The 13,753-nt window shown below is 42.5% G+C and overlaps 1 protein-coding gene and 1 pseudogene across 2 annotated transcripts; both read right to left on the reverse strand.

The window, feature by feature from the left end:
* Nucleotides 1-1,473: 1,473 nt before the first annotated feature.
* On the reverse strand, nt 1,474-13,364 carry LOC148122593 (C-type lectin domain family 2 member E-like). The gene is made up of 6 exons (XM_087904987.1): nt 13,145-13,364; nt 12,985-13,083; nt 7,995-8,126; nt 3,652-3,836; nt 2,991-3,097; nt 1,474-2,103 (listed from the first exon to the last, which is right to left on the reverse strand). Exons 1-6 carry the CDS (start codon nt 13,362-13,364, stop codon nt 1,959-1,961), a joined length of 888 nt encoding a protein of 295 aa, XP_087761113.1. The 3' UTR covers nt 1,474-1,958.
* Nucleotides 4,497-8,126, reverse strand: LOC148122594 (non-histone chromosomal protein HMG-17 pseudogene; annotated as a pseudogene). The gene is made up of 2 exons (XR_015737438.1): nt 7,995-8,126; nt 4,497-6,277 (listed from the first exon to the last, which is right to left on the reverse strand). The product of XR_015737438.1 is annotated as a non-histone chromosomal protein HMG-17 pseudogene (transcript).
* Nucleotides 13,365-13,753: the final 389 nt, after the last annotated feature.

A 13,753-nucleotide genomic window follows, 5' to 3' on the forward strand; every position in this document is an offset into this window, starting at 1 on the left:
GTCTTCAGTTCAGTGATGATGATGAATGTGTCTGCTTTTACTCCAACACCATGCTGTTCCTGTTACTATAGCTCTTGTGTAGAATTTGAGATCTCAGATGGTGAGACCTCCAGCAGTTCTTTTTCTCTCCAGGACTGTTTTAGCTATCCTAAGCTTTTGTGTTTCCATATACAACAGAGAACTGTCCTTTGAAGTCTTGTGAAGAATTGTGTTGGTATTTCCTGGTGAGTGTACTGAATCTGTAAATTGGTTTATACAGAAGAGCCCTTTTCATTATATCAATCCTACTAATCAATCCATGAGCATGCAGGAACTTTCCATTTTCTGATACTTTCTTCAATTTCTTTCTTCAGTGTTTTAGGGGTTTTTAGCATAGAAGTCTTTCACTTGTTTGGTTAGAGTTATCACAAGATATTTTAAATTTTTTGAGGCTTTTGTGAAAGGTGTCGTTTCCATGTGAGTTAATTTTTTGTCCTGTTATTTCTGGAAGTGTTCACCATCTGTAGGAGTTTCCTAGTAGAATTTTTAAGAGATTTTATACACATAATACAAAGGACAACTCAAACAGTTAAGTGCTTTAACACTTTGAGACATCAAATCATTAGCATTTTGTTGCTTGGGCAGTAAAGCTGCCTTAGACCATGTATCCTGAAGACAGCCACTGCCCAGGTGACCTCATAGTTATAAAAGAAGGAGCAGATGTACATTTGTATATCCTGACCACCTGTCAGAATTGAATGGACCTACTTGTATGAACTATCTTAAAGTCAAAACAATTAAGTAATCACATTCTTAGTTGGAACATGCCACTATGCTTGTCCGCTACTTTGAGCAACCTACAACTCTCTAACCATCAGACAAGGTGGAAACAGGCTCACATTTTGGGCTTCCACAGGCCTACCGAGGTAGGCAGAACCACGGACACCAGAACAGCCCCAGCTGTAGGACACACTACGTACAGCAACATGGCATGTGGTGGCAGTACACACTATGGAGGGTTTTGAGATGGCCCAAACCAGAAAATGCACTACTTTCATTGCACATCCCGCCATTCCTCAGAGCTAAGGTGGTCATAGGGGTGCGTTGGGGGCAGAGCCTGTAAGACATTCAGGCTGCTGTTTACCACGCTGCCAGTTTTGGGTTTTTTGAAGCCCAGTCCAGAAAATAAACAGGTCTCCATCATGGACATATTGATGTTTCTCAGAGCCAGAGTGATCATACACTATCACTAACACCAGTCTGGGATGTACTCTTGTTGCCCAGAGACAAGGGGATCTTTCAGATGGGCAAGATATCTGGGGACAGAATCCACTGGAGCTCCAGGTCTCTGCACATCTCTGCGCCCTCAGTGAAGGCACTGTAGGTATGACCATCACACCCGTGGGCTGAGGGCAGCTACACAGCGGTGGTGGCTCCAGGTGGAGAAAAAAACAACAACAACAAAAACCCACCCTACAAGATACCTACCCTACATCTTGAATTAATCTTCAAATATTTTTTAAAGGTTCTGATAACAGAGATTGCAGATGTGCCAGGGCACATTTACTGGAGATAGAGTCATTCTCTCTGCCATTCTTCCCTGACTTTCTAACAACAGGACTAACACCAGCTCTAACTTGGATTGCATCTGCCACCACTGCCGGCTCCTCCTTTCATTTTTTTAATGTTCCAGTCATTCAAAGGAAGAAGGTCTGGTCATAAAAGTAGAGGTCACTAATACTGACATGATTGTTATTCAGGTTTAAGATATGGGTACCAACTCATACCAAAACACTTATTTAATTTAGAATCACCCATGGAATCCCAAATTCCCAAAAGTATGGTCCTCTATGGTAGTTTTCATCTCTGATGTCACCAAAGATTGGAAATTGATTTTGCTAATTTTATAAGATAGAAAAATGAGGCTGCAACTGTAGGTAACATGTTACAGGGCTCTCATTACTGCTTTGGCACAGTCTCTACACAACCTGTGAGAATACTGGGCACTGTGAAATATAGCTGTAGGACTTGCTAAAAATCCACCTCGTATGTATGCTGTCCCTGTCACTGATTATCCCTCTGTCACTCAGGTAAGCATGTATTCCTTCTCCTTGGATGGGAACCCTAAAACAACAAACAAAATTTCTACAGAGTCAGCCACTGCATTACCCCCAGCAATGATTTCTCACTCGTGTCCAGTGCTTGTTTATAGCACGAATCACAGAAAGGCAGAGTCCATGAGGAATCACCAGCACTAGTGTTACACCCAGTGACTTTTCCATTCTCAGGGCTCCATTTGGTGACCACACCTTTGTCACTCACCCATGTTGGACCATGTACTGTGTGTACAAAGCATTTGACTGGTTTTAAATTCTATCTTGAAGTACTTTTCATATGAAATTGAGATAAAATGCACATAGGAAATTGGTAAAGGTCTTTAATGATGGACCTTTTGTTCCAGTGAAATGGGTCTGTTCAAAATGGCTATGTTCACATACAAGTGCTGTCCTGGGTGCTCTTTGATGAGGAGACTTTAGAGAAGGTTCCCAATGCCCCTGGAGTCTGTTTCTGTAACAGGAGCAGCTGTGCACACAGCTGTCTGACAAGTCCGGTCCAGTAGTTCTGCAGTGGTTTCCTGGGGTTTCAGAGCCCTTAGTGATCATCAACAGTTTTGTCTGCATCGCACAAGTGCAGTTACCAGAAAGAAAAGATTTTTGGGTGCTGAGATCAGACAGTATCTATCCCTGATGCCATCATCAAGCTAAAGATTTGGAGTGAAACAACACGAGAAGTGACTCTAACAGATGTAAATTTACCAGGATGTGGAGTTATTGGGGATTGGCTGTTGCATGTAACACACAACCATTTCCAAGGCACACCTCCAGCCCAAGGGTTTCTCCCTTTCCAGTTCCGTTCCCTTCACAAGAGTCAGCCTTTCACCTTTCACAACCACAATTTACACGATCACAGCACATAAACAAAGTAGGAGGAAAAGCATTCTGAAAATATACAAGTTGTTATATTCAGTGTTGTCTGTCCACATCCAAGAGTGTTCTGATGACTCTCTGTGCAGGCCAATCCAGGAGGCAAAGTCCCCCTTGTATCTATGCAGGAAATTCTGTCAAAAACACAGAAAGCAAATACATATGTCTCTCAGTTTCAGATGAACCTTGAATCTCTGCTCTACAGTCTACTCTCCAGATGGCATCAGGTTTGAACTTAGGATCATCAAATTTGGAGCCTAAATAACTAACCCTCAGTTTTCAGTGGATGTAATTTACTGTCATAATTCACAGGACACTGACAAACACACATCCTTCAGTGACTGAGAAAGTCCCTTGTTAAGCTTCTATTTACAGTTATTAACAGCTGCCACCTTAAGTTTGCAACACCTGCCAGCTCACACAAAGCCTTGCGTGACCACCACGATTTCAAATATATGTTTGGTCTTGCAGGTAGAATATTAAAACTATAGGCAAGAATAACTTTGGGATGTCTCAGGGCTACAACCAGATGTGTTACCATCACAAATGACACATGCTAACATGTGCCCCATGCACCACAATACCTAGGGTGGGAACCTTTCTCATGTTCCATCTTTAAGCTCTCTATCTCAAGGCAATACATATCCCACAGGAGCAAACAAAAAACCAACTCTCGATCCTTTCTTACCAGCTCCTCCAGACTGTCAAAGTGAGTTAGATGGGCCCCCAGCTCCATGCAGGATGTCTGCCTGGATGTCCAGTTACTTGTGTGTTCAGAAAAATAAAAACATTTACTTCCAAATACAATCCAGTCTCTCGGGCAGGTCGCATAGCCAGCTTCAGGGCTCGCAATGGTCATTTTTTCCTTTCTCACTAGAATGTACACAGTGCAAATACATATCATAAATAAACATTTCCATATCTTGTCTCTTTGGCTAAGCATTCAATCTCTATTGTGAAGTGTGTGTCTTGACTGTACCTTTCATTACTGATCAGTAAGAGACTCCTCCTAGCATGATGATGTCCCACCAAGAACCTTCATGTGGGACTCTATGGAAATGTTTCTCTTGTTTGTATTTTGAGTTTGGGGACAGAATCTCTCTATGTCCCCCTACCTGGCCTGGATCTTACTCAGTAAACTATACTTGTCTGGATATTGTATTAATCCTCCTGGCTGTGCCTCCTGAGTGCAGGGACTAAAGACAACCTACCCTGAACAAAATCATAGTCATTACCCCATGAGGACTCTTCCTGATTGCTAGAATTCTACAGATTTCTTTTCTGTAATCCTGCTTCATGTCCCGCTTTTGTAATGACCAAATAAAGAAAATGCCTCACTTCTTGGGAATTAACTATGGAAAAATACCAGCATGCAAAACATGACGTGATCAAGTACTTTCATACAAAACTTTGATCAAGGCCTTCCTGTTATCATGTGCACATACATTAAATCCATATGAATGCATGCTGGCTCTTGTTAGAGGCTGTCAGAATGGCAATTAACAAGAAATCTCACAGCAGATGTCAGAACTCTGCAGTAATAAACACAATTATTTATTGCTGGTGGGAGTGTAAACTGATATATCCAGCATGGAGACTCTTAAAAAGGAACAAACAAACCTTTTGTGACTCAGCTATGCCACTCCTGGGCATATATGAGAGAACACTACATCATAACACAGAAACCTGTACATCCATGTCTACTGCTGCCCCATGTACAGTAGTATCAAAATGGACCTGACCTAGATGTCCATCACCTGATTGGCACATATGAAAATGTGGTACATGTGTAAAACAGAAAGTTATTCAGACATAGAGAAACTTGTAGAAAAGTGGGGATCTACAAAGTATAATATTAAATAAAGTCAAACAAGCTCAGAGAGAAAGATTATTCCCTCATGTGCTGACCCAGCCTATAATGTACAGTGTGATCAGCTCTGAATGTGAGCACGATGTAACACATAGAAAGGAGAACAAGGAAGAGTGACATAAGGTAACAAGGAAGGACAGGATGCAGCAAGGGCCCAAAGTCATGAAAAAGTTATAAAAAGCATCATTTTTCTTTTTTTTCCCGAAGCCAAACTCTATCTAGCTTTATTAAAGACACTTTCCATAAACAATCATGGTTTTCCAGGAAGAACATGGCCAGACAATCAGTAACAGTATACAAGAACTTCCAAACTCCTTTCTTGTATCGCCTACCAAAATCAGAAAGCCACTATAAAACCTGGTGAGTATTCATTGGATGTTCTGAAAAGGGGGAGGAGTTTAGAGTGAGGGCTGACATTTCACATTGAGGATGTTGTTTCACAACTTTTCCCAAGCCGACCCTGACTTTCAGGAAATGAAATGAAAATGGCAGGATTATCAATCTGTAGATCCACAATCTTCTATAAAAGGAACCGCTGCACTTTTGAGGACACTCAATGATATCACTGCAAAGTCCAGGTTATCCAACAGACTGGCAAAACCAATTTTGGGAATCAGGTTCCAACAGGTCTCTGGTCTTAAGGGAGTTAAGTCTATGTTGATGGTACAGGGGGAGGAGGATATAAAAATGAACTTAGTTTTCCCACACAAGGCATTTGTGTCATGGTGGTCACATATGTCAACATGTCCCCAGGACGTCTCTCCTGGGAGCCAAGATGAATCTTTCAAAATTATCAGGGAAAGATGTTTTCCATCATGAACCATCATCCATCCAGCTTGGGAGACACTGCTAGTGACACATGTTCCTCCCCACCCCAAACAATGAAGTGTTCTGTGTGCTAACAACATAGCTTAAAAAAAAAAAAAGGTAAAACAAAATTCTGCATTTTTATACAACTTGATAAAAATAATATTTCAAACTATATAGTCACCAGAAGTACACAGTTATCAAAAACGCACACATTTCAATTGGCGTCTTCAGCACCTTCAGCTTTTTGTGCCTGGTCTGTTTTGGCGTCTCCATTCTCTGCAGGATTACTGGCATCCTTAACAGCATCAGCATTCCCCTTCTTCCCTTTGGGTACCTTCTCTCTCTTCTTTGCTGGGGCCCTTTTAGGCTTCGGCTCTGGCTTTGGAGGAGCAGGTTTAGTGGACAACCTTGCCAATCTTCTCTGTGGCTCGTCATTCACCTTGGCTTTATCTCCTTTAGTATCCCTTATAGACTTTCTTTGGGGCATAGCAGCTGTGGGGAGACGTCGACGCTGAACGCGGGGCTGCAGCGGTGTGTGGCTCAGGTCCATCCTGGGGTCATTCTCTCTGTTTCTTCCAAAAGCATTGTTTTTCTAGTTTCAACTTTGCTAGTGGTTTTTTTTTCCAGTTCTTGACTGAAAAGTATATAAAAATGTAAATATAGTGAAAGTCTAAAACCATCACCAAAGTTTCAAGGCTTCAGAATAGCTATTATAACTGTGTGAAAGTTCTGTGATATTCATAGGATTTGGTACTTGGCCAGTGCTGGTGTGGCTATGCTAATAGAGCATTGTGATGTGTACATTTGTGGGTCTACCATAATAGAGTTTGTGTGTGTGTGTGTGTGTGTGTGTGTGTGTGTGTGTGTAAGAAGCTCTGAATGTTGGGCTGCTTAGAAAAATAACATTTTTCTTTCATAACTTTTCCTTTTTCTTCCATTAACAGGTAAGAACGAATGCATCGTTCTTTTCAAGGGCTGCTGAGCCTAGAAATAAGTGATTGATAAGAAATATTAAATACTAGAAATGATTAGCACACACTTATTTTCAGTGGAGATCAATTTCTTATAGCTCTTCACAGTTCTAATGCCCAGTACCACAAAGCTTTAATGAAAGGAACAAATGCAACGGCACTGAGGGCAACTGTCACTTCTTTTCATCTGACTCCTCTCAGAGATACAGTACAGTTTAGGTTACACTGTCTAAATCTCTAAATGTTTGTCCATGTTTGACTTGTGTATTATTCATTGATGTAGCTAACGTTGATTTTATAAAACAATATCATGAATTATTTACTCCACCTATGGCAGGAAAGTTGTAAAGATTTCATCACATTATTCAGAATAGTCTAAAACTGGAAGCTTCGGAATCACATATTTCTGGAATAATCTATTTCGTATTTTCAGACCATAGTTGAAGATGCTAACATAAACCATGGATTATGGGGGTTTTTTACATTCCCCAACCATATCACTCTTCACTGCCCTCCCTTCTCCTAGCTGTGGCAGCTTCCTAAAGACTCCTCCTTTGAGTTTTCCTCTCCTTGATCTCTGCCTTGAAATGCTGTAGGAAATCCTACAGTCAGTAGACTTCAGGTTACCTACCAACTGGGGAGTGGCCTAATATACTATTTATGCCAATGTAAAGTGTGCATCCATGAAGGCATAAATCACAAACAATCCCAACCAGTTTGGAATTATGATTAATAAAATGGTTATTTATTTAAAGGAGAAAAACTTACAGATCACCTTCCCAGACAACAGCCCTCTGTGCAATCAGGACAAGTCTAGTAGCTGGAAGCGGAGAGTAACCCAGAGCAAGCACCGGGTTACTGCTGCTTTTTAAAGCAAACAAGATCATGCCCAAGTGGGCTGGTATCTTAAAGGCTATTGGCTAAAGGAACAGAAGGAGCTTCCACAGCACATCCACCCTCTTTTCTGGCTGCAGGATGCAGTTATTGTTCTCCCTTCCAGCAGAGGATATTCATTTGCAAGTCTGCCCCTAAATAAATAACCATCCATTATTCTCAATTCTGAGCTAGTGTGGGATCTCGTTCAAGTGTCCTTCTTCGTTGAATAGTTTCCCCAGGTGGACATTTGTCTCCTACATTTCTCTAGAGGTTGCTGAATGTCCTCTTCCCAAGGATGCTGAGCCTGGTCTCCTGTGCACACCACAGCCTGTGCTGTTCCCTCTCTGCATCTTCCTGCTAGACCCTAAGTTCCTAGAGAACAGGAATTTCCAGTGTGTTTTCTCTCCTGCCCTTCACACAGTGCCTGACTCACAGTGCTCAGTAAGTGTAACTGACAGTGTGGATGTGGACAGAATGCTGCAGGATCTGGAGAAAGTCACTCACTTGACGATGACAAAGCAACAGAAAGTGCAATCACAGCTCCAGTGAGGACGATGATCACTGCATAGCAGCAGTAAAGCCCAGCAGGAGACACGGGGGAGACGATTCTGAGATGTTGTCCTTGGAGCTCTTTACCTGTAAAATATAAATGTAAGAATGTCGACTTGGAGAATTTCGTAAGGAAAATTAAATAAACTTACCACAAACACCCACTTTACAATTGCTTATGATTATTTGAAAGAGGGCTACAAACCCCTTTCAGAGAAGTTCCTGGTCCATAAAGAATGGCCATGGTAGAAAGAAGACTAGAGATGCCAGAAACACAACTTGGGCCAGGGGTGACCTAGTTAATGAACTAAGGGTGATCCACTACATAACCTTGAGGATCCCATGACTTTCAGATCTCACTCACATGGAAGAATGGACCATGCATCCCATGCCATGTGGGTAGATGAGCAATTGTCCACACCATGAGGGTGAATGAGACAAAATTTCCACTGGAAGAAGCTGGCTGCAACCTTTCTAGGGGAAGTAAAAATATTCATAGTCCAGAACTGAGACTTACTGTCCAGTGCCTTGTGTGTGGTGACAGCTGTGGGAAGGAGTGTCTTGAGTGAACAAGTTTGACTCTGGAGATGGTGGTGTTGTTGTTGGAGCAGAGATAGGATATGACAGAGCAGTCTGTTGAGACATTCAACCTGTTTTTAAGAAAAGAGCTGTTTTTCTTTTTTGTTGACAACAGTGGAAAAAGGCTGCTTGGGAAGGAGAATTGCTTCATTTCTGTATAAAAAGGGAGTTTATTATTGATGGTTCATTTTACTTAGGATACCACTTTCTCTCCAGAATAAGATGTTGCATGCTTTATGTTGTAAATGTATTTAAGACCAGTGTGTAAGACTGGAAACAAGTGTTGAGAGCCCAAGAACAATTAGTTCCTGGGAAGGATGAGATAGGTGGATCTCTATAAGTTTGAGGCCAGCCTGGTCTACAAGAATTACTTCCAGGACAGGCTCCAAAGGTACAAAGAAACCCTGTCTCGAAAAACAAACAAGCAAAAAGATTAGTTCTGCCACTGGGGAGTTATGTGAAGATGTAGAGATTTGGCTTCTACTAAGTGTGGGCTTGGGGGACTAGTGGGGTTCTGTCAGTGCCCATATCAGAAGAGCTACAGTCAGCAAGGGAGCTTATGGAGTTCAATTGACCAAATAGCAAAACTAAACCCTGGAGAGCAAAGCCCTGGCATGGGGGTGGGGAGATGATGGGATGGGGGAGGGAGGGTTGTCTTCAGAATGTCCCTTGATTATACAGTGCTTCTTCCTGTTTGCTGTTGCCATGCTACTGCTGGACAACTTACTTGCAGATCATAATGAAGATGATTTTTATAAGAGCAATGATGATTAGTTAGATAAATGATATAACTGGACTTTCTGAGTTAGCCTAAAAGAATCAGGTAGTTAAGACAGTAAAGATGATTAGGGAAATGGTTTAGATTATTAGGCTAATTGCTCTAATAAGAGATACAAAAAAGGCAAAAAATAGACTAAAAGTCACCTCTCTCTTTGTTAGAGGTGAGATTTGCCAAGGATGGAAACTAAGAAGAAGAAAGCTTCATGTATTATAGACCCATGAATTCTGCTTGTGGAAGAACAGGCTGATGATCAAAGAAAACAGCTTTGTCTCTGTTGTTATGGTTTCCATCACCCAGCACTCTGGACAGTGCTAATGAATCTCCTTCTTTCCAACCTCAGCAGACAGCTACTTCTACCTCTTCAGTTATCTCTCTCCCCATCAACTAATCTGTATGTCACCACTAGGTCATGGCTTACCAGGAAAGACTCAGCATGTCTGGCAACTTCATGGCAGCTCTCTCTGACTCTGCTTTTTTTTCCTCCCAGCACTCTGTTCTGTACCCCGCCCACCTAAGGGCTGCCCTATCATAAGGCCAAGGCAGTTTTCTTTATTCAACCAATGAAAATAACACATTAAAAAAGACCCTCCTACACCACAAAGAACTCAAGAAATTGGTCATCAAAAGAACAAATAATACAATAAAAAAATGGAGTACAGACCTAAACAGAGAATTCTCAACAGAGGAGTCTAAAATGGTTGAAAGACACTTAAAGGAAATGCTCAACATCCTTAGTCATCAGAGAAATACAAATCAAAACAACTCTGAGAGTCCATCTTACACCTGTAGGAATGGCCAAGATCAAAATCACCGATGACAACTTATGCTAAAGAGGTTGTGGGGTAAAGGGAACACTCCGCCATTGTTGGAGGGAGTGGAAGCTGGTACAGCTCCTTTGGATGTCAGTGTAGTGATTTTTCAAAAAAAAATAGAAAACAACTTTCCTCAAGACCCAGTAATACCACTTTTGGGTATATATACAAAGGATGCTCAACCATGCCACAAGGACATGTGCTCAACTATGTTCAAAACAGCATTGTTTGTCATAGCTAGAACCCGGAAATAACTTAAATACTCCTCGACCAAAGAATGAATAAGGAAAATGTTGTATATTTACACAATGGAGGACTACATAGCAGAAACAAATAACTACATCTTGAAATTTTCAGGTAAATGGATGAAGTTAGAAAACATCATTTTGAGTGAGGTAGCCCAGACCCAGAAAGACAATTACCATATGTATTCACTAATAAGTGATTTTTAAACATAAAGTAAAGAAATCCAGACTACAAATCACAATCCCATAGAACCTAGACAACAATGAGGACCCTAAGAGAGGCATACATGGATCGAATCAACATGCAAAGTAGAAAAAGACATGATCTCTTGAGTAAATTTGGAGCATAGAGACCTTGGGAGACAGTTGGTGGGGAGCCAGGGAGGGGAGCAGAGAAAAATGTAGAACTCAATAAATAAAATAAAATAAAATAAAATAAAATAAAATAAAATAACACACACACACAATAATAGTCTTGTTAAGATGTAAGAGGAGCTTCACCTTGACTGGGTAAAGCTTTTGTCTCTGGCTCTTTTCAGCCTCGGGCTCTCCCTAAGAGCTCCCTTTCCATCTCGTCATTTGAAAGCATGTATGGGAGGCTGGTTTTAACTCCAGGCCTCTCACCTAAACCCTCACACCTCCCTGCTCACCTGCTCACCCTGTTGCTATGCCATCTCTTCTCCCTCTTATAAAATTTTATTGACTACTCACTGCCTCAACAATGTACCAAACTCTGCCCATCTCCAACTAAAATCAGGGACCAAGTCCTTTTCTCTCCCCAAATTCAATGACCCTCACTCCTTTCCCCTAAATGGAAGGGCCCCTTTAAATTAATTCTTGTAACACCCCAGCTGCCAAGCTCAAGAGACTCCCTCATTGGATTCACCTACCTCATTTCAAACCTTTTACTCTTCCAGTTCAGGACACTCTCTCCTTGTATATGGGAATTCAAACAGAGCCCTGTTCCCTTAAGTTACAAAGGACGTCAAGATCAGCTGCTTTGTCTCCAGTGCCAGAAAAATAAAGTCTCACCACCATACTCAACTCTTCTGTGCCAGAAATTCCAAATGCTCTCCTTTCCAGTTCTCCCTTTTTTTCCTCTTTCTCCCATCTACTTTACCAATTTCTCTGTATCTCCAATGTCATACTTAAATTTCCAGTTTGGAGGTGCAAAGACTGTCAGATGCCCAAGCTGTAAGAAACAATAACAGTCTGGGTACATTCACATACCCAGCCTCAAAAGGGAGACTCACAAAACAGATTTTAATATAACAGTTTTATCATTGACTGATGCAGTGTCTCCTGGATATTAAGGTAATACTATGGTACTAAAAATCAAAAAACAACAACAACAACAAAAAGAAAGTGCCTTAAGATTTGCTTTTGGTAAAACATTAAAGATCTAATAATTCCCCTTTCTTCCCTTCCCTCCTCTTCTACTATACACCTATTCATAATCTTCTATTCCAACACTATACTACATTCTCATAAGCTCCAGGGAGTGGAACTAGACTCACCTGAACAGACCAGAATGGCCCAGAATTAGTATTACTTTATTCTTCCATGGTCTGGGGACCCCTGAGAAACTCCCTCCTCCACCTCAGGAGCCCTGGGAAATCCCCCTCCATCTTCCATCTGAAGACTCTCCTCCCTCAGTCACCAGGATCTAAAACTTTTTCTAAACATAATCTTTTGCCTTAAAGTCATCTTGTCAGGTTCATGCTGCCAGCTAAACAGTTTCACAGAGCCCGGAAAACACAGAAGCTACCCCAGGACTTGGTCAAGCACCCCAAGTCTCTGACGCCCACAAGACAGCAGAAAGTAGCCTTGAGAGGCCCAACGCCCCATTCCCACCCATTGGCGACCCCTAACTCCCCCCTCAAATTTTTATAGTAAACAAAAGGGTGGACTGTTATGGTTTCCATCACCCAGCACTCTGGCTGGCCCTTCCAGGCTACAGGACCATGCATAAGCCAACAAGCGCTCAGGCAAGTTACATAGCCAGGGATCTCAAGCCCTACATAACCTACCTGAAGAATTATACAGCTATGTAAGCCCTTGTGTGCATGCATGAGCCCCCGTGCGCTTGCGCTAGGCAGCCTTTAAAAACTGGACACACACCACTCCATGTTTTCTCCAATACCAACTTCCTCAGGCTTGCACATGTGTCTTACTCTGCCTTAATAAACTCTCCAAGTGGGTTTCCTTTAGTGTTTCATGATCCGTTCTTGCTGTCGCCCAGTAATTTCAAGCTGACCACTCCTTTAAAGTTTCTCTAGAGTCACTGCAGTACACTTGAAGGAGTCGTCGCCCGGAGGCAGGAATGGACTAAAGTGCCCATGGTCCACAATCCCAGGGACACACTGCTCTGCCCACGAACCCCACTGCCACTTTGACCAGGTCTGCGGCAGGTCCACAGGTCCTTCTGCTCAGAATACATCGGTCTCATGTAAGCCTTTCCCTGCAGAGGGAGCCCAATCCCAGTTGCACCCCTGGAGAGTCCCTGCGCGTCTACCCTCAGCTCTCACCTTTCAACTCCTGCTGCTCTTCCTTGTTTCCTTTGTTGAGGGAGGACCAAACGCTGGAGTCCTCAGACAGGGCAGTGGCGGCAACTGGTTCCGCGCACTCTTGCCCTTATCGGCTGCTACCTCGGAGCAGTCGCCCGATGCATCTTTCCAGCCACCAAACCGGCATTGATAGAGCCGGTGACACAGACCTGGGATAGCGCTCCTCTCCACAATGGCCCCACCTTGTTCTCGGGATTGCCAGTTGTCTCTCCTTCCTCAACCTCAACCTGAAGCAGTAGACAAAACTTAATGCTCACTGGTCCGCCCACATGTAGGCTGCCCTTCGTCACCACCCCAGGACGCCCCGCCACGATGATGCTCCCCTCAACCTCCAGCGCCATCTTAAGGTGCAGCTGGACGCGCAAAGAGCAAGGAAGAACCCAGAAAGAAGGATATTCAGAGGGAAGAAATGTTCCAGAAGGGATTTACTGAGGGCATTCGAAAGCCGAAAGAGAGCAAACTGGCATACAGACAGAGCACTCATATGCGGAAAAAAAAGAAAGAAAGAAAGAAAGAAGGAAGGAAGGAAGGAAGGAAGGAAGGAAGGAAGGAAGGAAGGAAGGAAGGAAGGAAGGAAGGAAGGAAGAAGAAAAAAGGAAAAAAGGGAATTTTTGTCTTTGGAGGTAAAAGAGGATAACAAAAATAGGAGAAGGTAGAATCAGGAGAGGTGTAAGGGGAACATCAGAGAAGAAGTAAAAGGAAAAACATCTCAAAGAATTAGAAGGGGAAC

This window comes from Myodes glareolus, chromosome 3 (assembly GCF_982192425.1).
Source record: "Myodes glareolus chromosome 3, mMyoGla1.1, whole genome shotgun sequence".
Lineage (NCBI taxonomy): Eukaryota > Metazoa > Chordata > Mammalia > Rodentia > Cricetidae > Myodes > Myodes glareolus.

Excerpts from the sequence above, each read along its gene's own strand:
- LOC148122593 (XM_087904987.1), bottom strand. The coding sequence starts at position 13,364 with ATGGCGCTGGAGGTTGAGGGGAGCATCATCGTGGCGGGGCGTCCTGGG. Across the intron at positions 3,098-3,651 it reads TTGACAGTCTGGAGGAGCTG|AATTTCCTGCATAGATACAA; the intron begins GTAAGAAAGGAT and ends TGTTTTTGACAG. Across the intron at positions 2,104-2,990 it reads AACACTGAATATAACAACTT|GGTTCCCATCCAAGGAGAAG; the intron begins GTATATTTTCAG and ends TTGTTGTTTTAG.